Here is a 23,401-nt window from a genome sequence, read left to right as displayed (position 1 = left end):
TTCTAGCTGTCTTGACGCAAGGTCTTTAATGAAAAACGAAAAAGTGGGAAGGTTTATATAAAAATGTTCATAATTACATAAGTTTATTCAAATATTATTATTGTACTTATATTAACTATTCAGTGCAATTTTATCAAAATTTGAAAGAGAAATTATAAAAGAAATGTGTTTTTCAATTATTTTTCTGATATGGTTATTCAAAATCCATGATTACCTTTGCTTTATCAAATTTACCCCCCATTATTTGTCAATTTTTCCTGCTTTTCGTTCTTCGATCTATCATTTTGACAGTTCCATTTGAGAGATTCAAAATTGCGAAAAAATTGCGACAAGATAGAAATTTGTTTTGAAAGAACGAATTGTGGAAATTTTTCCCAGCTATATAATTAAAGTTATGAGTTTATTGAATGACAGATTGAAGTTGATTCATAGAAGAATAAGATATCATTTGATATGTCGATTTTTGAAATCGGTTCAGTGGTTGAAAAGTTATGAATTTTGGCAAGGAATCATGAGTTTATGTGTTTATTTTTAATTCTTAACTTTCAAACCATTGAGCTTATTTCAAGGATCGACACATTGGGGGTCTCCGTAGCCACATTGGTTACGCGTTCGCTTAGTAAGCGATCGATCGTGAGTTCAAAACTCAGGGCCCTCATTGACCATTTTTGTGTTGTTACAGAATAGCTACGTCCATGCAACAATCATCAGCGATGGAGATCGATCCACGGTCGAAATAAGATCGATTCATCCATACAACTGCTCTGCTCTGCCAGAAACATCGGGCTACTGTTCTATAAATAACTCAACAATGATCAATCAACTGTCTCCGCTGTCCGGTGTTCCAACTGGATAATGGAAGAACAGAAAGAATAACTCTTACGCCTAAATGGCTACTGTGTGAATGTACCATATGTAATGGTATAGAAGGAATACTGGCGAATGGCAACTGTGTAATGTGCTAATTATAGATATGATAACCATGTGACATGTACACGATTAAAATTCGGCTCTGTTAGAGCTAAAATACTAATGAGCCTTAAATAAATAAATGGGATAAAAAAAAGGATCGACATATCAAATGGAATCTTATCTTTCTAAGAATCCGCAAACTTGCCTACTATTAACTTAAAAAACCTAACCAAAAAACCACAAAAAGTGTCTTCAATTGTAGGATATGTAATGATACAAAAATATAATATGATGAAATTTAATTATATATAAAAAATAATACACTTACGATGGTGATATCCGAAAACATATTTGAAAATATATAAATAAACATACAGTACACATTGCATTTTCTAGTTGGAGTGCTTTTTGATTGGCGGTACGCTAGTTTGAGTGGAGCACGCGCCAATCAAAAAGCAATCATCCTTCATAATTGTATGCCAGTTCTATTCTGTTGTTTCAATGCCAATTTTTTTGAATTTTTTTCCCAAAAATTGTTGTTTTCAAAAATTTATAACATTTCAAGCACTGAACTAATTTAGATGATCGACATATCAAATTGAAGCCAATGAGCTAGTCTTTTATCAAAATATAATATTGGATATTGAACCCACAAAAACTGATTTTAATTATTGATTGTAGTCTTTTTTTGTCGTTTTATTGGCTTTGGACTAGAGGGCGCTAGAAAATGGATTTTTACGGAGAGTGTTCGAAACTGAAAAAAATGAAATTTAGCGTACATACATTATTAATTCGCATAATTATTTAATAATTCAATTTATTGTGTTTATCATGATGATGCGTGTTTATCATGATGATGCTAACACCAATAACATTATATACAGTAATTTACATCTAATACGACATGCCGAGGCACCACTCAGTGTCGCATTGGAGGCGATTTTGATCTGTGATTGGACATTGGCGATGATAGTGGTACAGTGTAGACGTCTGGTGGCGACTTTCAATGTGGAGCCACAATTTGGGCCCCGACCTCGACGTTTACAAAAATGTCCAATTAGGCCACGGTGATACTACCTGCAGCTTCTTACGAAAATAAGGCTACACGAAACGCATACAATCGTGAGAAGTAAACAACTACATATACTGTGATGCTGCTGAATCCGGACGCTTTTTTATCCGGATACTTTCATTACATTCAATATCATGACAAACCATGACATTTTTTGCATGTTGAATTAATGTGACTATTGTGTCAATTCAGTTTAGTGTCAAACATAGTACCTAGCCAGTCTTCAAAAACAAACTCAACGCTGCGCTTGAATTTAATTTTCATCAGCGCGCGCTCAAAGAAAACTCTTAGGCGGCGGTGACACTGGATGCAGAAGGGTGGTCGTACGAATTGTATGCAATAGTGAAAGTAAACAATCACATTGAGTTGTATTGGTGTGGTTACATTGATTCCCCCTTGCTTTGTTCGAATTCGTCAGCTTCTATCGAACAAAATTGTTTGTTTTTATTCGTACAATCAAATTTTCGTGCGTACTCCGAGCCAATGTAACCTTACCCTTATTATATCTTGGTGCGAAGAGCACAAAATTCATAAGCACGACAGCGCAAAATGTACCCGGCGCACAACTCAGATACTAAACATTTCTTCTCACTTGTGTGATGCGCGTCTCATTCTATATACACACACATACACATAAAAATCTAGCGCCCACAAAGCATAAAAACAACAGCGCGTCCCCATTCGCACCGCCTCAACTGAGAAAGCAAAGCTGACAAACAAGATTCGGCTCGATCGGCCGAGTTATTAGCATTACGATAATTGTGTTGGTGTGGTTACATTGCTTCCCACTTGCTTCGTTCGAATTCGTCAGCTTCTATCGAACAAAAATGTTTGTTTCTCTTCGTCAGTTATCGCACAATCAAGTTTTCGTGCGTACTCCGATCCAGGGTCACCTCGGCCTTAGCGGTAAAAATGTCCAATTAAACGTGTCGCATTACAGGTCTGTCCAAATAGCATAAGGTCGCATTAAATGTAATTTACTGTACGAACCTCCCACCTTATATATGATGTCTCCCACCGTTTTATAGACATCTCAACATTCTGTTCAATTTTTAGAGCGTAAACCATCCGTCAATTTTTTCACTGTTTACATTTTCTTACCACAAATCGTTGCCACTTTTTTCCCTAAAGTTCCACTTCTCTTCTCTGATTGTGCTTTGACACTTCATTTTAAATATGTGTGTTTCCATTTAGTCGAACACAATAATGCGTTGCGTCATTAGCATCGTTGTACTAAACGCTAACATTTGTTCTAAACTGCTTGCGCCTATTTTGCGATGACAGTGGCATGGTGTCGACGTTTGGTGGAAACTTCAAATTAGGGCCATAATTTGGGTCCCAAACTCGTTAGTGTAATCTCTATCAGATTAGAAGACACGAAGCCGGTTTTTAAATTCTAAAATTTGATTGAAATTTTCACATCATGTTATATGATTGAAACACGTGTTTCTGACATTCATTCAACCATATGACTAAACAATTTCAACATTGTTGCTGAATTTTTTTCAACATAATATAAAGTTGTCTTCATAAACAATTTTCGTATGAGACTTTTTCACCACCTGCAAACAAAAATGTTTTTCATTTAAATAGAATACTAGTTTGATATGGAAAAAGCTAATTTGCATTCATAATTTTAATTTTGAAAACTTGTTCATTCCGACTGAAAATCAGCCGTTTTTTCACACTCCCCTAAACTAGTAAACGACGCTCAATGCCGCCAGCACGGTTATGTCAATGTGTTGTTTTTGAAAACATACAACTGATCCGTGGACACAACAAGAACATTATTTTCATACGAATTTTATTCTGTTTTTGTTTACATGAAAAGTGGAGACGCGAATGCTAGATTGTGACTGCAAATCAATAGACTGCGTCGGGCAAATGTTTTAGTACAAAACGCAAGCAATGATAGATGATGAGAAGCAACGCACAACGCGGCATTCTGTTTCCACCTTAAGCCCCTCAACTTTTTTCCTTGACTTTGAAGCGTTTCGAAAACTCCGCTTCCGCACTCGCGGAGTGTTTGCTGCTTCGACGCCATCTTTGATCGAAGTGACAGCACTCGAGCGAAAAGGAACGAGCAACACCGTCTCTAGGGAGCCCAGAGAGCAATTCTCTCGGTGAGAAAAAAAATTACGCTCTTTACTTTTTTTACAGAAAGGTATTGAAATCATTCTTATTTTTTATTGAACATCCGTTAGTTACACGGGGCCTCAGATTTTGATAATTTATTTTCATAGTTCCCTTCAACAGTTTTTTTCTATATTGTTCATATCAGTTGCGTTACTTTTCATGGCTGCTTGAAGTTAAGATACATAATAACTTTGATCAGAAAAAAACTTTTTTTTTTCCAAAATATATATTTTAAACAAGGCTCATATGGCGTTAGCCTGACGGGGCCGGGAGTTCAATATTTTGACAATTTTTCTTATTATCTATGTTAGTAATATCAAGGCGCCTAGAAGTATATCCTAAGGTGGGCCAACTTGCTAAAACCACTCTTCAGCCATCTTGGAAGTCTACTGTGCTTTGTTTGTAAACAAAACACAATACGCTAGTGCCGAAGCTCGCTCGTGATCAGTCTGTCTCTTTCACGCTACAAGCAAATAATTCCCCTTCTGCTTCCTCCCGTACTGTTTTCATCTACCGCTTCCCTAACCAACTTAGTGACGAAACGGCCTCACCTAGTACCATAGACCCGTCTTGAGTAATATGTAACCGATTACTCGCGGTTGGCTCGATGTTAGTATTACAAGTGTTCTCGTTATTGGGATGTTGCTGTCTCCAATGCTCTTTATGTGTGCCCGACACGGGATACATCCTATTGGGATGCAGCTGACCATTAATTAGCAACGCCCCCCTAGTCTGTACCCCATATCTAGCGTGGTGCGTCTTCTCGACTAGAGGAATCCATGATATGGTGAATCCAATGGTCACTAGCCGGCACAATCATCAGCTCGTGTAGAGTTGTTATGAGCGGTACAACCTTTGACTCTTGTTGAATGATCAGTGGACTGCACCAAGGCACCTAGAAGTATATCCTAAGGTGGGCCAACATGCTAAAACCACTCTTCAGCCATCTTGGAAGTCTACTGTGTTTTGTTTGTAAACAGAACCCAATACATTCTGGTTGAAGCATTTTGTTGATTAAAAAAAATAAAATGAGTGAGGTTTGGTTTGATTTAAAGGAATATGAACAATAGACGTCAACTTCACGGTGAGTACTTCACCGTTGATTCGCTGATTTGATTCGTTGATTGATAGATATAGAAGACGATCGGGTTCTACACCACGGCAACTAAGTTTGCATCAATCGACAATCGAAATTTACATGATCATTGATTCATCTCTTGTTATATACGGATTTGTAGACATCGTTCGCTTTATTGTTTTTACGTAGATATGTCTTTCATTAAGGGCACCAAATCAGAAAATATGTCATGTTTTCATGAAATAGTTCTAACGTTGATAACTATTTTCGATGAGAACGGATGTGTGTATTTGTGTGTATTTGCATGCGTATTTCAATCGAAACATTATCTTCAACATTTGTTTGATATACTACTCGTTACAATTCTCTAGTCCGTGAATGGTTTAAATTGACAACAATTGTAGGCATTCCTATTTTCGCATACATTTATGCAGAGCCTTACTGTACTTACCTAACCGTGCCATCAACATGGAGTAACTAATGTAGCGGCGAGACACAGTTTTCATATATCACTACGAATCAAGCGTAATGCTTTCTCTGCGGTCACTGAGAAGGAAAAGAAATATTACAGCTTCAGATCCCTCCGTTTGCAACTGATTGCCAACCGACGAGAATATATAGGATGTTACACAGTCTTGCTGCAGTCAGCGTGCAGTTAGCAGTCTTCGTTTTTGTTGATGTTTCACACAACGATTTTGCTCGATGCGAAGTCCAAGACCAAAATCACTTTTGATGATCCATAGTGTGTAGCGAATGAATGATATCGCACACTGCGATGCGATATTCGCTATCTGAAATCCGAGTTGGATCCGTCTGTTGGAGAATACTTGTGCATTTTTGCATCAAACCTACACATTTGTTTATCTCCTCCGCTCATTATTTTTAAGACCCATTAGCATTTTGAACTATAACAGAGTCGAATTGAGTCATGTACATTTTTATCTTATCGATGACAAATGGTAAATTACGTAATATCACCTTGTTGGCTTAAGAGTATTCCTTTTGTTTCACTGTTCACAGTTGGACCGAACGTAGCGAGACAATTGATATGTGGTTTCTATAGCTGTGTTGTTAACGGCACAAAAAGTCTGATGTTTCTTGTTGCATAGCATCTAGGCATGGGTGAACGGAAAGATGCTGGATCGCGTGAACTTAGTAGCTATAATAAAACACAAAGATGATCAATTGAGGGTGCTGAGTTCTGTGCTCGAGATCGTTCGCTTAGTAAGCGGACACCAGTTTGGTTACAAAGACCCTCTTACAGGTACCCATTGTTGTGTTTATTCAAACACATTGTTGCGCTTTGTGACGAGAATGAAATGAGAAATAATGGCCAAATGAAATGTATTATCGCTGGTGATCGCCGTTCAACCAAATATTTGTTGTGCTGCCTTGAGGTTCATAAAAAGCGACGTCCGCACTCTCCAAGAGCACGGAGTCAATTGATAAAGATATCGCTGGAAAGCTGAAGTCATTTAAAACGAGGTTCATTACTTCCAGAGCTAACCCAGTAGCTTTTTCCGTATTCTTCAGTATTTACGATGTTTAACCGGCACGATACTTCAATAACAGATGGAAACGTTATCACAATGCAGAAAAATGTTTGTGAAATGTGAAATTCTGAAGTTGAATCACTATTAGATAAGTTATAAAGGATGTGGGCCTTCTGGTTGTTCTCCAACTTGTAATTCGTTCGAATCTGGACACGGCATATTTTGACGTAGGACTACGTCTTTCATTTCTGTACCGGGGTGTAAGTTCATTGTTTCGAGAACAAGAGCGTGATATAAGATGTGTATCGGCGGAGCTTGCTCAATTTTGACTAGAAGAACCGTCGCATGTGTATCGCTCAGCGCCTGTTGGATGATATCAATCAGGGTTCTGACTTGCTCACAGAGGTCATAACTGATGACGAATCGTGAGCGTTTTAACATCGAAATCAAAGCCTAATTGTATCATTGAATATACACAAGAGTGTCAAGATCATATGATCAGGTCATGTTCGATCAAATGTCATAGTTTTGCTCCCGTTGTTTCTGGGTTATCTTGGCTCCTACTTGACATTACTGGAAGAGCAGAAGGCTATACCAAACAGTGTTTGTCAGTAGTGCTTTGAGAGTTGGAAAAGGCGTTGACACACGCGTATTATATCTGAGGGTTCCCCGTTTGGACAACAAGAACTTCATTTTTGAAACACACCTCGTACACCGAATGGAAATTACTCTTAGTCCTAGTGAACATGTTTTCTTATATTAGCGATGTGTTTTCATCTGGTATCTTTCCTGTGCGCAATAGTAAGCGATCCATTCCGATCAGTACTGTTGATGCCATAGAGCTGACCAAAAGAAAAATATACAATACATCGTGCGGTTCAGTACGTTTCTCTGCAGTAATAACAAACGTGCAAGACATCTTGGAAATTAATTGCCGATGGCGCATTTGTCGAATCAAAAACATCGCCGTAAAACGAAGTTAGGTTTTGGTGGCGTAGATGTATACACATTCAATTCGCGAAGAGAAATTTGCTGACCATCATATCCGCGGATTTATGAGCATGCTCGTACCAATGAACTAAAAAGTCGGTGGTCGGTTGCCTTCTATTACTGGAATTCACACCATTAAGCAAATTTAGATAACAAAAACATTCTCTGTCACATATAAATTATATGTTATCAACTAATAAATTCTGTAACAAACTGTCAGTATTAACGTTTTTCTTCTAAGAGTTGACCACCTGGTCTCGCGTTTCCCGCTCGACGCATTTCGGGACAGCGTTTCTGCGCTACTTTGCGGTACGCATGCACCGAGGTGGTTCATATATGCTGCTGATCCGCACGAGGCAGGTATCACTCTGGGCGACATGCTGAAAATTCAAGTAAGTTGGCGGAAAAGCGACAACCTGCCCGTTTTTCAACGACATCGACATTGGTTTCTCGGTTTTACTGCGATAGTTCGATTGGTTGGGGTTTTTCTCTTTTCTCCTGACGCTCACAGCTCGCCAGATGAAAGAGAAAAAGGGGGTGGTTGGGTTGGAAAATGGCACAAACGTACTTCGAGAGTGAGAGAGTGAAAAGAGACTTCTGAACGAGTGCAAACCATCCATGCTTCATTCGGTTCGATTCGATCCTCAGTTGGACGCCGAGTACGGAATGGTTCTGACGCGTGAGATTGTGCACCCGGCTTTTCTTAGCAGTTGTGGGGTGTCGACTTAGTTAGAAAGTTGGAACGCGTTGATATTGTGATTTGTTGAAGTGCAGCAGAACTGATCCGAGCGGTGTTTTGGGAAATTGGACAGGACGTAAACCGAAATCTGTCGAGTTTTTCCCTTGTGCGCTCTGTGTTGCTGCAGTCAAGTGATTGGAAGTACGTTCGACGTGTGTTATTTTGCAGTTTTTTTTATTTCCCTCACTCTCTCATCGTCGAAAGAGGTGGTGAAATGCTTCTGTTCGCTGCCCGCCGTACGTAATAAATCGATTTCTTGTCGAAGGTGCAGCGAGTATCCGGATATTCTCACCTTTCACGAGTAAGTGTTGATAATTAATTAAATTTGGCAAACCAGCGAGAGTTCGACAAGTGGTGGGCAAAAATTAATTGTGACACAGAATGTTGATAGGCACACGTGCCACGGAAGGTGTTCAAGCTTCAAGCGTTTGGTAAATTGCCGAAAGTAGTGCACCATCCGATTTCGGCCCCAGACTCGATTTACGTTCGCACCCGACGACGACTGGCTTATGTCAGCGTTTTAAAACCGTCTGACAGCTGCCAGTGTACCGCGCGAAGTGAGAGTGTTTTTATCGTTGGCGAGTACGAAGGGTACGGTCTAAAGTTCTAAATAACCAAGTGGCTATGTTTTGCCAGAGCTCTCTGTGGTATGTATCGGAATTATACATTCCTCGGACGTGTGTAGTCGAAGTTATCTGAGCTATGTGGAAGATTGCTTAAATAGTGTGACCAGGTGCAGGTTTATGATGCTCAGAAAGGGCACCTATTGCATCATGATAAATGTCACCGTAATGCGATGAAACGACTCGTTTATGACCGTTTAAAGCGACCTGTTGTTGTTTTCTTTTGTAAGGTCTGTTCCCATTCCTCATAAATGAGTTAAATTTGGCCATTGAAGGATTCACTATTTGTGATGTTCTATGAAAATGGAACATTGTTAATATTAAGCGTGGTAGAAATTTGTACACTCAGTAGTTGAAGCAGTAGAATGCGATATGTTATCCTGTTCATTAAAAAATGCCATCTGACTGTGGGGAGAGGTTTTGGAGACACTCTGTGTACATTTTGTGATTTTGTTATCTTAACGAATACTTTCTGTCCATGAAGTGCACACACATAAGGCAATTCCGATGTGTAGAAAACACATAATTGGTTTCAGCTATTCCAAATGAAATCAACAAATGACAAAACATGAGAATTTTTGATTCGAATGAAAGTGTGTATTGCGTTTGGGTTAGAGGAAATATGAGTTATCCACAGCAATTGGGAATTTTTAGACTCAAGCTTAACTTTTAAAAAGGGCGTATCGATTTGAGTAAGAGAAATCTTTGATAATTTATATCTCAAAAACTATGAGTCGTACCGAAATAGTGTCTTAGAAAGAGTTATAGAGTATTGATGGTTGAATATGAAAAAAAATGTACACTGAGAAAAAAAATTAGTACTATTTTTTTATTTACAAATAAACATTCGATTTGCAATATCCAAAATACATATTTTTTTTATTTTTTCATACAAAATAGAAGTCATGCAGAAAATTTGAAAAAATGGGCCCAAGATGGTAAAACTATTTTAGACAAACTTTGTGGAACATTGAATTTTTAGGAATTTTCGAAACTTCGAATGTTTGTATGTTAACAATCATTTTTAGCCACAAATTATGAATCCTGATATGATTTAAAACAAAAAAGGTTATTATCAATCTCCTTCTAAATGTAGTCATTCTCGAAATATTTAAAAAAATATTTCTAATTTATTGTTTTTTTTTATAGTAAATAATCCCTTTTAATATGTTTGTCGTGTTATACCGTCATGTTCATGAAATTTTATGAATTTGCTTATAATTTCCAACAACTTTTCCAAATACATCATCATGGTTCATTTTTAGACTCAAGCGTAAAAGGACGTATCGATTTGAGTAAGAGAAATCTTTGATAATTTATATCTCAAAAAATATGAGTCGTACCGAAATAGTGTATTAGATAGAGTTATAGAATATTGTTGGCTTAATTTGAAAAAAACATACACTGAGAATAAAAATTAGTACTCTTTTTTTTGTTTACAAAATAAAATTTAAATTTACGATATCAAAAAATATGTATTTTTTTCAATTTGTTCATATAAAATAGAAATCATGTAGAAAATTTAGAAAATGGGCCCAAGATGGTAAAACTATTTTTGACGAAATTTGTGGAACATCGAATTTTTAGGAATTTTCGAAACTTCGAATTTTTGTATGTTAGCAATAATTCTTAGCCACAAATTATGAATTCTGATGTGATTTAAAACAAAAAAGGTTATTATCAATCTCCTTCTAAATGCAACCATTCTCGAGATATTTAAAAAATATTTTCCATTTTTTTAATTTTCCACATGACTTCTATTTTGTACGAAAAAATTTAAAAAAAATTAAAAAATATGTATTTGCAATATCCAAGCAAATTGAATTTTTATTTTGTAAATAAAAAAAGAGTACTATTTTTTTCAGTGTACATTTTTTTCATAATCAACCATCAATACTCTATAACTCTTTCTAAGACACTATTTCGGTACGACTTATAGTTTTTGAGATATAAATTCTCAAAGATTCCTCTTACTAAAATCGATACGCCCTTTTTAAAAGTTACACTTGAGTCAAAAAAATCCCAATTGCTGTGAATAACTCATATTTCCTCCAACCCAAACGGAATACACACTTTCATTGGAATCAAAAAAACAAGTTTTTAAAATCTGCATTTTAAGGACGATTTCATTTGGAATTGCTGGTTTGGAATGTCCGATGTATGAAAAACGTGCGCTTACATAAATGTTTCATTCATATGTTGATACAAATATAAAATAAGCGGAATAAGCTTTTCCATCAATCTTTGGAGCGTGATCAAGGTTGTTTATCTGTAGATTTTTCTTTTCATAAAAGCAAAACAAACTTTCCAGCATCCATAATCATTTATCCTCCGGAAATTTTATATTTTACTAGCCGTCTCGGCAAACTTCGTCCCGCCCAAAATGGATTTTTTGTTATCAATACTTTCAAACATTCACGTTTTCTTACTAAGCGAACGTTCATGGATCCAATCGTAGAACTGTTCATTGATTGATCTTCTAATTGACCCTTCACAATTTTTATTTTTACTATAAATTTTCTAGTACTTCTACCAAAACTTATCATTATAATATCAAACTATTTTCAGACACATTTCCCGTTCAAGATTTTTCCATTTTTATTCATATCGTTATAAGATATTAGAGTGCGTATTCGCCTGAAAGTCCATTTCCGCGTTCGAACAAAGATCAATTTTATAAGTGCGAACATCGAATGGACTAACAGCGCTTGTCACTGTGTAATTGTAGAACAAATGGTAATTCAATTTTTCGATTTTTCCCATTTTCCTTCATAGTTTTCGAAAATTTTCAAATATCATGTTTGGTTGAAATATGTGTGATATTTTTATGGGACTCCCCTCCTCGTTCTAGAAGAGGGTGGTATGTCAAACTATCGTAGACACATTTCTCGTACCAAAAACCCTCCCATGCCAAAGTCTGCGTCATTTATTTGATCAGTTCTTGATTTATACAGAAATTTGTATTTTATTTATATGGCAGCCCCCCTTCTTAGAGAGGGGGTAGGTGTGTCGAACCATCATAGGAATATGTCTTGCTCCTAAAACCTCCACATGCCAAATTTGGTTATATTTACCAGGTTCCATGTACCATTTACCATTTTATTTTCCAATTATGCGCTCCCCCTCCCCTTAGAGAGGGAGGAGGAGTGTTGAATCACCATGGAACCATTTATTGCTCTTTAAAACCTTCACATGCCAAAATTGATTTCGTTTGTATAATTAGTTTTTGAGTTATGCAGAAATTTGTGTTTCATTTGTATGTCAGCCCCTTCTTAGAGAGAGTGGAGAAGTGTCGAAGAAACATTTCTTGCCCCCTAAAGCCTCTGCATGCCAAATTTGGTTCCATTTGCTTGAATAGCTCTCGAGTTATGGAGAAATTTGTGTTTAATTTGTATGGCAGCTCCCCTTTGGAGAGGGGTTCTCGAGCCACCATAAAAACCATTCTTACCCCCTGTAACATCCACATACCATATTTGATTCCATTTTCTTGATTAGTTCTCGAGTTATGCAGGAAGGCAATACACTCCCTTTGAGAGGGAGGAGGGGTCTCGAACCATCATAAATACATTTCTTGCTCCCTGAAACCTCCACATGCCAAATTTGGCTACATTTTCTTGATTAGTTCTCGAGTTATGCAGAAATTGTGTTTTATTTGTATTGGCATCAAAACATTTTTTTTTAAAACCCCGATTTATTTTACTCCCCGGTGATTTTTCGGTTTTCAAAAAACCCAAACTTTGACGACTTTGCGACACTAGTAAATGAAGTCTGATTGAGCTGATATTTTGCATAGGGAAGTTTCTTGTGGGAACCAATATGTTTAATCAAGTTCCCTTTGAAAATTCGAAGGTCACTTTTTTCTCATACATCAATTGGTACTCTACTGTAATAGGTAATAATTTGAATGTTAGTTTCAACTTTTTTGGTTAAACATTCTAACATTCAAAGATTATAAAAAATTAGGAAAAATGTACTAATTTTAGGAATAGTTTTGCATTTTATGGCAAATCCCAACGTCTGGGATTTTTTCCGCAATTTTTTCGTTTTCACGCACCAATTTACATGGAAGTTAGATGAAAATAATCGGACGGTATTTTTTGTTGCAAATTTGTGCCATTTCTTCATACTGTCAAGAGCAAAGTTTATATTCAACGTTGAAATCTCCATTCATTCAATTCAAAATAATCTCAATATATATAAAAATCTCGTGTCACGATGTTCGTGATCGAACTCCTCCGAAACGGCTCGACCAATTTTAAAAAATTTGTACTCAAAAAACTTGGTAATTCGCCACATTTTTGCTTTTCGATTTCATTGATTTACATGATTAAAACACGGAATCTCTAGGTTGTCCTAAGTACGTACAACGTACAACGCGTACTACACCCCCTCATAAAAAGCCTTAAAATTGTAACGTATTACTTTTGATTTCATCACATTGGGCATTGTGTTCAGTAGATGACATGCAAGCACATAGCATGCGACTAATGCAAATTTATGAAGGCCATGTTCAGGTACTTAGTATTAAACAATGTCGCGTTCTCAGACTGAGACTGATTGCTTTTAAATAATATTCCACTGTTAGATCACCGCAACCATAAATAATCGTCGAGTACGATGGGTATAACAAGCAGTGGTTTTTCTTTATTTACTTCAAAGTTTTTTTTTCTCTACAATTGTGTTCAAGTCACGCAAGATGACGTCATCCTATGCTGTAATCGCCTTAATGTTCGGTAAATCCACTAACCCTATTTTCCACCTGTTGCTTCCCATTACCTGGTTGATCAAGCAGGGAATCGTTGGATTACGGCGTAAGGTGTGAAGCTCGAGAAGTGGTGCGGCTCACTGTATTTACAACATAGCAACGCTCGAGCTGTTCGTAACAAACGAGCATATGCTTTATGTACCTCCTCGCTAGACTTTACTCCGCAACATTTCCACGATTTTTTTTTCTCTTCTGTAATTTACAGACTGACCTTGTGGTGTGAAGCACACGCAGCAGGACTGACCGTGTGTTCATTCTCTAGTTTTTCAAACCGAGTAAGGCATACCTTCGCCGTCGGTCGAACAAGCAGTTAATAAATTCATGTCGCTTTGGATCCGCCGGAACGCATGCTGTTGTCTTCCTATACAAGTGGCATACGTGTATGGTGTTTCGGAATCGAGTATGGGAGGAACCCGACCCTCTCCGATTTTTTTGCAACTTCTTACATATAATTAAAACTACCCAAAGTCCCAATTAGAATGCGTTGTTAAAAATTTTCCTCAAAAGTTGAATTTAATAGTAAAAACTTCTATATCTAAAATTCAAATATTCCTTTTGCTGTAAAATCTTTTGCTATTTTGAAGGTAGCTTCATAATGCTTCTCTCATAGTAGTCTTGGTCCTTATTGGCGATAAAGTCTAGCAATCGATTTTTACAGTCTTCTCTTGATCCCAATTTCTTATCACTCAGAAAGTTTTGCGATGCAAGTAAAAGAAGGGTCGCCTCAATAGCGTGGTTCCCTAGCGTTTATCATGGAAGGGATAGTTTGTTAGTGGGAAGGGGTAATAATCAGGATTCACTGTGGTAAGTGATATGATTCGGTAAACGCGGATTCTCAACCAATCGACGAAACTGAATTACGAAATCGAATGTATTTCGACTAACGGACCAGCGATGTATTTTAAAGACAGATGAATATTTTTATTTTTCACATATTCATTTCACATAGAATATACGATTCAATAGGTCGTGGACCCTTCAAATTTACACATTTTTAAACACTCACGACGGATCCATGGGCCACCTGAACAGGTAACCTGGAAAACACAACCACGAGAGATGTTTATATTAAGAAACATCTCTGCGAGAATTTACGAGTAACAGTTTACGAGTAAAACATTATTTTTCCATGAGTCTTCACACAAAAACACCAAAAAATTCCGGAAACTATAAAAAATAGAGAGTCAACGTCTTCGACGAAATTTCATATTTTAATACTCTAACTAAAACTTTGTCGAATACACTATATCGATGTCTTGACTTTAAACAAAATAATGATAAGTTGTAATTTTTCAAAGAAAACATGAAAAAATTGTTGTTGTTGTAAAAATTCAAGAAAAATGTTTTGGTCCTTTTCAAAAAGAAGCCTAAATCTTTTTCTAATATTTCAATTATGCAAAGTTGCTTGAAAGACTCATGCGTTTACAGCCACAACGTTTCACTGCTATCTGAGATGGTGCTGCCAACGGCCAGTCGAGCTGGCATAAAATTCGTCACATAGTTTTTCATGTAGAATCGCACGTAAATTCTATTATTCATAATACTTTTCTTAAATGGTTGCAATTTCATAAAGTATTGAAATTTCATAACTTTTCGTTATTCATCAAACTTCGTTAAATTAGAAGGGCCATCCAATAAAATATACAAAAAAATATTGAAGGGAGAGTCTTTTGAGATCTAGAAGTTTTTAGAATAAAATTCAATTTTTGAGCAAGATTTTTTAACAGTATATTCTAAATGTTATTTTTCCTGAATAGCTATTTGGTTTTCCGATAAGTTTGTCAAACATCACATTCTGCTCAGACATCTGGATTTTGAGTGATTTTTTGAAAGAAAAATCAATGGTTTTGAATACGCCCTTTTCAGAAATCAGTCATGTCTGTCGGTTTGTTGTGGAATTGCTCTATAAATAAAAAACGTATAAACACAGACCGAAAAATTAAGCTATCTAATGTAACAATTTAATCTGTTTGTTGGAACGGGAGTAAATATCCTTTTAAGCAATCAAAGACCGTGCGTTCTTGGTGATAATAGTGCTAAAAGCTATAATATTTATTGTAGTTCAAGGATTATACTTATTTTATATCCACTTACATTAATACTATCCTCCCTTTTAGGTTATATCCACAAATCAATATGAATTAATATAAATATAAATATTCTGTAATTCATTATATAGATATGTTTCAATTTAAATTCAATAATTTAACTTGCGATATAATGACTCACTTGGAAAATCGTGATAAATGTACACTAATATTTTAGCCAATGTATAATTTTAATATTTTTGCGTACTCAGTTCACTACCTCGTGCTATAGAATGAGACTTTCTTTGTTTTCTCATATTGCGCTCCGTCATGCGTTGACAGATAAAACGCATCGTAATCGCGTTCCGCTACGACCAAGGGGCTTACAATTCTCGAACCGTAGTTAGTGTAAATCTCGGTTACATTTCCCCGACCCGTAAGACTGGTCAGAGACCTCAAGACCAGTTTTACTCTGCTTTAAATCCAATCGCGCCAGCTTAGCTACTGGTCGCCGTACTAGACCCGAGGCTGTCTGCACCATGGCTTGTCGAATTCGGCCGTCTTGGCCAGCGATGACCTCCAGTACCCGTCCTCGTGTCCAACCATTCCGGATGCCATCTTCGACCACGATCACCAGATCACCAATGCAAATGGGCTTCACGTCATCGAACCACTTGGATCGGCGCGTAAGAGTGGGAAGGTATTCCCGGACCCATCTACGCCAAAATTGGTCCAACATCACCCGTCCCAGATTCCAATTACTTCTACAGGCAGATTCAGACTCCGCCAATGCTTGTGGTCGTTGAACCACGCCGCTAGAGCTCAGGAGCAAAAAGTGATTGGGAGTTAGAGCTTCCTGCTGTTCTACCTCCAACGGAATGAATGTCAATGGTCGTGAATTCACCACGCATTCGGCCTCAACTACCAGCGTAATGAGTGTTTCTTCGTTCGGAGTTCTAGTAGTGTACATGGCAGCCAGTGCTATTTTCACTGATCTCACTAGTCTCTCCCACGATCCGCCCATGTGTGGAGTTCCGGGCGGATTGAATACCCACTTGGTATGAGCGTTACTGAAAACTTCTGCCAATTGGTCATCAATCTTCGACATCTCTCTGCGCAGCTCGTTGTTGGTCCCCACGAAATTGGTGCCTCTATCGCTATGGATTTCAATCGGTGCTCCACGACGGTTTATAAAACGCCTCAGGGCCATTTTACATGACTCTGTTGAAAGAGAATGGACAACTTCGAGGTGCACTGCTCGGATGGTGAGGCACGTAAATAGTGCTATCCACCTTTTTGTCTCGCTTCGGTTCACACGTATGAGAGTTGGGCCGAAATAATCGAGGCCGACGTACGAGAAAGGACGCTCGTACGCACTCAGCCGGGCCGCTGGAAGTGGTGCCATTCGTGGTATTTCAGGAACAGCTTTCCTGATTCTGCAGAGTGAACAAATCTTCTTGATCTGTCGTACAATGGTGCGGAGATTAGAGATATGAAATCGCTGTCGCACCTCATTGACGACGGTTTCGGCGTTTGCATGTAGGTATTTGCGATGGTACCACTCAATTAGAAGTTGAGTTGCTGGGTGCTCTTTTGGCAGCACTATCGGACACCGGGTATCGTAGGATACACATGTGGCCGCTACAATTCTGGTGTCCAAACGAATTACTCCGTCAGTATCGAGAAATGGCGATAGCTTCCGGAGTTTACTCGTACCGTGCAGCTTTGCCTGCTTATCCGGGTGCTTGCTCTGAGCTGCTTTAAGCGTTTTCATCTCCTCTGGATAGCTTTCCCGTTGAATTTGCCGCCACAGACATTTTTCCGCATTGTAAAGCTCTTCTTGCGTTAATGGCCCAACTTGCAGCTCCCTTCCTTTCGCTTTCAGCATAAAATTCTCCACGTATCGTTGCACGTACCCAATTGTCCTCCAAAGACGTTGCCATTTGGAAAACCGTGACCAATCAATGACGACCTCCCCATTTATTGTCTGGTGGACTAAACACGATTTCATCTCCTCAGTCGTCGTTTCTAAGACTGGCTTAACGTCCGCTGGCCATTGTTCCTCCGGCAATAGAAGATATTCTGGCCCAGTAAACCAGCGGCCACTTGTTGATAGGCAGGGTCCTCGGCCCCACTTCGATGCTTCGTCTGCTACATTTTCTCTAGATGGAACCCAACGCCATTCTTCCACCTTCGACTTCGATAAGATTTCGCCAATACGACATGCAACGAATTGCCGATAGCTGCAGTGGTTGGCATTGATCCAGGCCAGAACTGTCCTTGAGTCGCTCCAGAATATACATCTGTCGATCGGGAGTGAGTGGAAATTCATAATGGTCTTTCGCAATCTCACTCCAATGACTGCCGCCATGAGCTCCAGCCGCGGGATAGAAAGCGTTTTGAGGGGAGCAACCTTGGTTTTCCCTCCAATGATTGCACATTGAATTTTCTCGGAGAACTCTGCCCGTAAATATGCTACGCAAGCATACGCATCTTCCCCAGCATCTACGAAGATATGCAGCTGCAACGACGAAATATCTTTCACGGATCTTTGCGGGAAGTAGCAACGTGGGATGCTAATCTGGTCTAAATACTTGAATTCTGCTGTCCATTGAGTCCACCGTTCACAAAGCTCTTTCGGTATCGGATCATCCCACCCTGTTTTCGCGCGCCAAATCTGCTGGATTATGATTTTTCCGAAAACGAGGAAATGAGAGAGTAGTCCGAGTGGGTCGAAAAGGCTCATAACGGCCCGCAAAATCTGTCGTTTCGTAGGATGTGCTTCCTCTTGTCCCACTGAGTAGGTGTATGTGAAGACGTCTTGCTCAGGACGCCAGTACATCCCAAGCACGCGCTCGGTTGAGCTAGCCTTATCCAGCAGAAGGCATTTTTCTGAACCAGGATTTCTTTCCCCGACCCGTTTTAGGACGTCTTTGGAGTTAGAAAGCCACTTTCGAAGATGAAAACCACCGCGTGAGTGAACGTAGCTTACATCCTGAGCCAATCTCACAGCTTCCTCCACACTGTCCGCACTATCAAGGTAATCATCAACATAATGTTTCCTGATAATGGCATCGGCTGCAGCGGGGAAATCTTGTTCGTGTTCGGTCGCATTTACATTTTTGATGTACTGTGCTGTACATGGCGAACAAGTGGCGCCGAATGTCGCCACGTCCATGAGATAGACTTTCGGTTCCTGATTCGGATCATCTCGCCAGAGAATTCGCTGAGCATGTCGGTCTTCTTTACGTATCTGAATTTGATGGAACATTTCCATAAGGTCCGCACAGATCGCAATCCGTTTTTCTCGGAATCCAAAAAGAACTCCAAGCAGGCTGTTTAATAAATCAGGTCCCTTAATAAGCATGGTGTTCAAGGAAACGCCATCCACCATCGCCGCAGCATCACAAAAGATCCGTATTTTAGACGGCTTCTTGGGGTGTATGGTAACACCTAGCGGTAAGTACCACGTTTTGCGTGGATCCGCTTCTTCGAGCTCCTCCTTCGTCGCTTCGTGCAAGTATCCCTTTATCCGGTATTCCGCCAGTTGCCTCTTCACGCTATCTCCGATCACCGTATCGCTTCGAATACGCCGTTCCAAGCACTGCAAGCGACGCATAGCCATCGCATAACTATCCGGAAACTCGAAGTCGTCGAACTTCCACAGCAGACCACTTTCGAACCGCATGCCAACCCGCTTCGTCGTTTCAGTAAGAATACGAGTCGCCCTTTGTTCCTCCTTCGACTGTGGAAACGATGCAGCTGCAACTCCCACATTGTCGACCGAGAAATATTTTTCTACCATCTCGTGTAGGCCCTGATCACGATTGCATTCACAAATCAGGAAACTGTGAGCGTTTTCAGCGTTTAAACTAGAACCAAATATGGTCCACCCCAACCTAGACTTCGCTGCGATGGGATCACCTGCTCTGCCCTCGCGTATTTTGAGAGTGGCCGTGACATGTGCATGATTGTTTCCAATAAGGATACGAGGGTGTGCATTAGTATAGTCCTTTACAGGCAGACCCTTCAGATGCGGAAAGATTTTGGAAAGCTCCGCATATCGCAAAGTCTGCTGAGGCAGATCCAAGCTGCTCACCGTACGGACATCGGCTAATGGATATTTTACTAAATCGTTACCACCGGATATCTCAAGTCGGACTCGTTGTGATTCAGCCTCCGATCTTTTTACATTCGCCGTCCATTGAAGGCACAACGGGAGTTGTTCTCCCGTTACCCCAAGCTCCTTCACGACTCCTTCGTCTATCAGCGTTGTCGAAGAACCGTCATCCAAGAATGCGAACACAGAAACTGAACGGTTGTTACCATACAGCGTAACGGGAATGATACGAAATAAAGCCCGCTTCTCAGTTTTGTGGTAGCTTACAACTGCCTCGGATTCTTTGGGGTTGCTCTTAGGTGGGATAGAATGAAGCAACGGGTGATGCCTGAACTGACAGCCACCTACTTCACATCGCCGCTGTGATTTGCAGGGTCTTCTCCCGTGAGCGCCTAAACACTGCCGGCAGAGGCCGTACTGTTGGATCGTCTTCCATCTTTCTTCCACGCTTTTCCTGCCAAAAAGGTGACATTCCTTCACCCTATGGTTGGGGTCCTGACACAGAAGACACGCTGGTTGGGATGAACGATTTTGATTCACAGGAGTATGTGGGCCCTTCCCTTGCTTCGACGATTCTTCCACCGTGTGGGATCCGCAGAAGGACTTATCTTTTAATAGCTTTTCGGGTTTTACTGCTCGATGCTGTTGGACTACATGCTGTCTTGGATCGAAAAGAGTAACGTCCGTCGCCGCCCGAACTAGCATGGACATATATTGACTGAATATACGAATATTCACCTCTCCACAACGTTGCTTATACAACGACCAGTCGAGTTTGAGATTCGCGGGAAGTTTTTCAACTAATTCGGAAAGCAGCATCGGATTATTGTAGTGTGCATGCTGACCGCCAGCTTCCAGGTGATCGCATAAATTTTGCACTGCTACGCCGAACGCAATCAGCGAATCGAGGCGATCATGCTTAGGCGGTGGGACTGATCTAACCTTCTGCAGTAGGGTATGGATGAGCAATTCTGGTCTTCCATACATCATCTCCAACGTCGCAATTACGTGTGGAACACCTGCTGGTAACAGTAAGCGACTCCGTACGATTTCAAGGGCGTGACCCCTTAAACAGCGTTGCAGTCGGGCTAAATTTTCTGCTTCCGAGTACCCACACACTTGGGTAGAGTTCCGATACGAGCTGATAAACAGCGGCCAGTCTTCAGGATTTCCCGAGAAAGGTGGCAGTTCTCTCGACATTACTTGTCTGGCTGCCAGTTGCTGTGGTGTTGGTCCTAATCCAAACCCAGGTGGCAGTGCGGAGCTCGTGGAATAATGAGGCAACCCATACTGCCCAGTTGCTGCTGGTTCGGAATTTGTCAAAAATCCGTACGATGATGGTATTTGGTTGCCCTGGTTCGATGGAACTCCCTGCAGGTCTGCACCTGGTAGACCTCTACGATCTAATGGATGTTGCTGTACACTATGTGTAACTTGTGGATCATTCGCGTGCACCGTACTATACTTGGGGCCGTCGAGCGTCTCAATCGCATTTGACGATATACCAGTGACGCGATTCAATGACTGAGTTTGATAAACGGAGGAAAAGGGAAACTGATGTGACGACTGAGCTACTTGTGGATCATTCCGAACAGGAGTCGGCGTATCGCTATCAACCGGAATATGTTTGCTACCTTCTGTTTCTAATCCCTGGTCACTACTTGGCTTACTTATAGTATTGATCATTCCACAAAAATTAGTATCTGCATTCGATCCTAATGGAATATCTGCTGCGGTTAGACTTTTCGAGAGTTCCAGTTGATTCCTGTTGACCACCCGCGAGTGCACCTCCGGCTGAACATTGTTTCTAACGGTAGTCATGGTCGCGACGACAGTCGTCTGTACTGCTTCAGGCGATACAGCTTTTCCTACCGGCTCGGTGGTATGTTGAGGTTCAATCTTCCACTGCTCGACCTTACTGAAACTGCTTTGTTGGGACCGTAGGCTTATCCCATCATTGCTTTGATCGTCCAACTCTTCCTCTTGGATTCGGAATTTCTCGTCCAAGATCGCCTTCTCTAGGCGTAATTTGACCTGCTCGATCTCGGCATCCTTCAGTAGTCTCTCCTGCTCATGTCTTAAAGCTTGTTCTCGACGTTCCTGCTCCAACATTTTTGTGGTTAGAGCCTTTTCGGCCTCGAGTTTTTCAAGCTGTAAGCGAGCCCTCCTTGCTCGTACGCTGGAGGTGGAAGAAGCTGCTACACTGCTGCCCTTACTGGTGTTTCGCTTAGGCGACTTCGTCCGGGATCGACCATCGAACGGAATCGTGGGTGATGGTTTTTGACACCTTGGGCAATTGAAGGTCCGATCTGCTGCGCTTATACCTTCATCAACACCTACGCAATCGTAGTGCCACCACACCTTACAGTGACAGCAGGAAACCATACGCTGATCGTTGGGGTTATCACATGCCGGGCATTTGGATTCATCCGGTGTAGCACAACGTGCGCTCCTTGTCTGACGGGATGACATCCTCGCTATTAATCTTTTAGATTTTGTTGGAACGGGAGTAAATATCCTTTTAAGCAATCAAAGACCGTGCGTTCTTGGTGATAATAGTGCTAAAAGCTATAATATTTATTGTAGTTCAAGGATTATACTTATTTTATATCCACTTACATTAATACTATCCTCCCTTTTAGGTTATATCCACAAATCAATATGAATTAATATAAATATAAATATTCTGTAATTCATTATATAGATATGTTTCAATTTAAATTCAATAATTTAACTTGCGATATAATGACTCACTTGGAAAATCGTGATAAATGTACACTAATATTTTAGCCAATGTATAATTTTAATATTTTTGCGTACTCAGTTCACTACCTCGTGCTATAGAATGAGACTTTCTTTGTTTTCTCATATTGCGCTCCGTCATGCGTTGACAGATAAAACGCATCGTAATCGCGTTCCGCTACGACCAAGGGGCTTACAATTCTCGAACCGTAGTTAGTGTAAATCTCGGTTACACTGTTATAGATGGAAATCAGCCTGTTGGCATCGAGCGATGACACTTTCTAAACAAACATGTGGATCTGCACCGAAATGACGTCTACTATTCAGGTCATAATATTTTTATATGTGTGCCTTAGAATTTCCTGCTTATTTCCGAAAAGTCAAACAACATTGACTGAAATTATAACAATTAGTTCAAATACAATAATTCAAAGAGGAACAGTTCGTTAAATAATAATAATATTATGTGATCACGGGTTTAAAGTGTAGCAGAATAAATTGTATATTTGCTCGAAACAAATATGATCGACTCATGTTTTTTCATAAAACTTTCAAGAATGTTTGTTGCACATTTCGCTACATATCGATAACATTTGAGAATTCAGAAGACGTCGGAACTTTCGATGAAAATACTCAATCGCAGTTCCATTCCGCAAATATGGCCAAATTTAGATTAAAGGGTGTGTCACATCAAATTGCATCAC

The 23,401-nt window shown here is 39.7% G+C and overlaps 3 protein-coding genes across 6 annotated transcripts in view; 1 reads left to right on the top strand and 2 right to left on the bottom strand.

Annotated features, from left to right (window-relative positions):
• The window catches only part of LOC129764991 (oxidative stress-induced growth inhibitor 2-like), a 132,584-nt gene that overhangs the window by 54,892 nt on the left and 54,291 nt on the right, over positions 1 to 23,401 (top strand). For 2 of the 4 annotated variants that reach the window (XM_055764717.1, XM_055764711.1), the window contains exon 1: positions 8,343 to 8,721. The exons of the other annotated variants lie outside the window; for them this stretch is intronic. The gene's annotated coding sequence lies outside the window, so the exon portion shown is untranslated. Of the gene's footprint in view, positions 1 to 8,342; positions 8,722 to 23,401 lie in introns of those variants that run through there. 4 annotated transcript variants of the gene reach the window in all.
• Positions 15,824 to 17,038, bottom strand: LOC129764992 (uncharacterized). The gene is made up of 2 exons (XM_055764719.1): positions 15,903 to 17,038; positions 15,824 to 15,851 (listed from the first exon to the last, which is right to left on the bottom strand). Exon 1 carries the CDS (start codon positions 16,941 to 16,943, stop codon positions 16,239 to 16,241), a length of 705 nt encoding a protein of 234 aa, XP_055620694.1. The 5' UTR covers positions 16,944 to 17,038; the 3' UTR covers positions 15,824 to 15,851; positions 15,903 to 16,238.
• Positions 17,047 to 23,046, bottom strand: LOC129765971 (uncharacterized). Its single transcript, XM_055766430.1, has 4 exons — positions 22,575 to 23,046; positions 17,346 to 22,523; positions 17,128 to 17,297; positions 17,047 to 17,056 (listed from the first exon to the last, which is right to left on the bottom strand). Exons 2-4 carry the CDS (start codon positions 22,425 to 22,427, stop codon positions 17,047 to 17,049), a joined length of 5,262 nt encoding a protein of 1,753 aa, XP_055622405.1. The 5' UTR covers positions 22,428 to 22,523; positions 22,575 to 23,046.

Source organism: Toxorhynchites rutilus, chromosome 2, assembly GCF_029784135.1.
Source record: "Toxorhynchites rutilus septentrionalis strain SRP chromosome 2, ASM2978413v1, whole genome shotgun sequence".
Lineage (NCBI taxonomy): Eukaryota > Metazoa > Arthropoda > Insecta > Diptera > Culicidae > Toxorhynchites > Toxorhynchites rutilus.
The sequence above is the reverse complement of the archived record's forward strand: the minus strand, read 5'-3'. Positions and strand labels throughout refer to the sequence as shown.

Coding starts and splice junctions, on each gene's coding strand:
- LOC129765971 (XM_055766430.1), bottom strand. CDS start 22,427: ATGTCATCCCGTCAGACAAGGAGCGCACGTTGTGCTACACCGGATGAA. Junction 17,298..17,345: donor CCGAAACCGTCGTCAATGAG/GTGCGACAGCGA, acceptor ATTGTACGACAG/ATCAAGAAGATTTGTTCACT.
- LOC129764992 (XM_055764719.1), bottom strand. CDS start 16,943: ATGTCGAAGATTGATGACCAATTGGCAGAAGTTTTCAGTAACGCTCAT.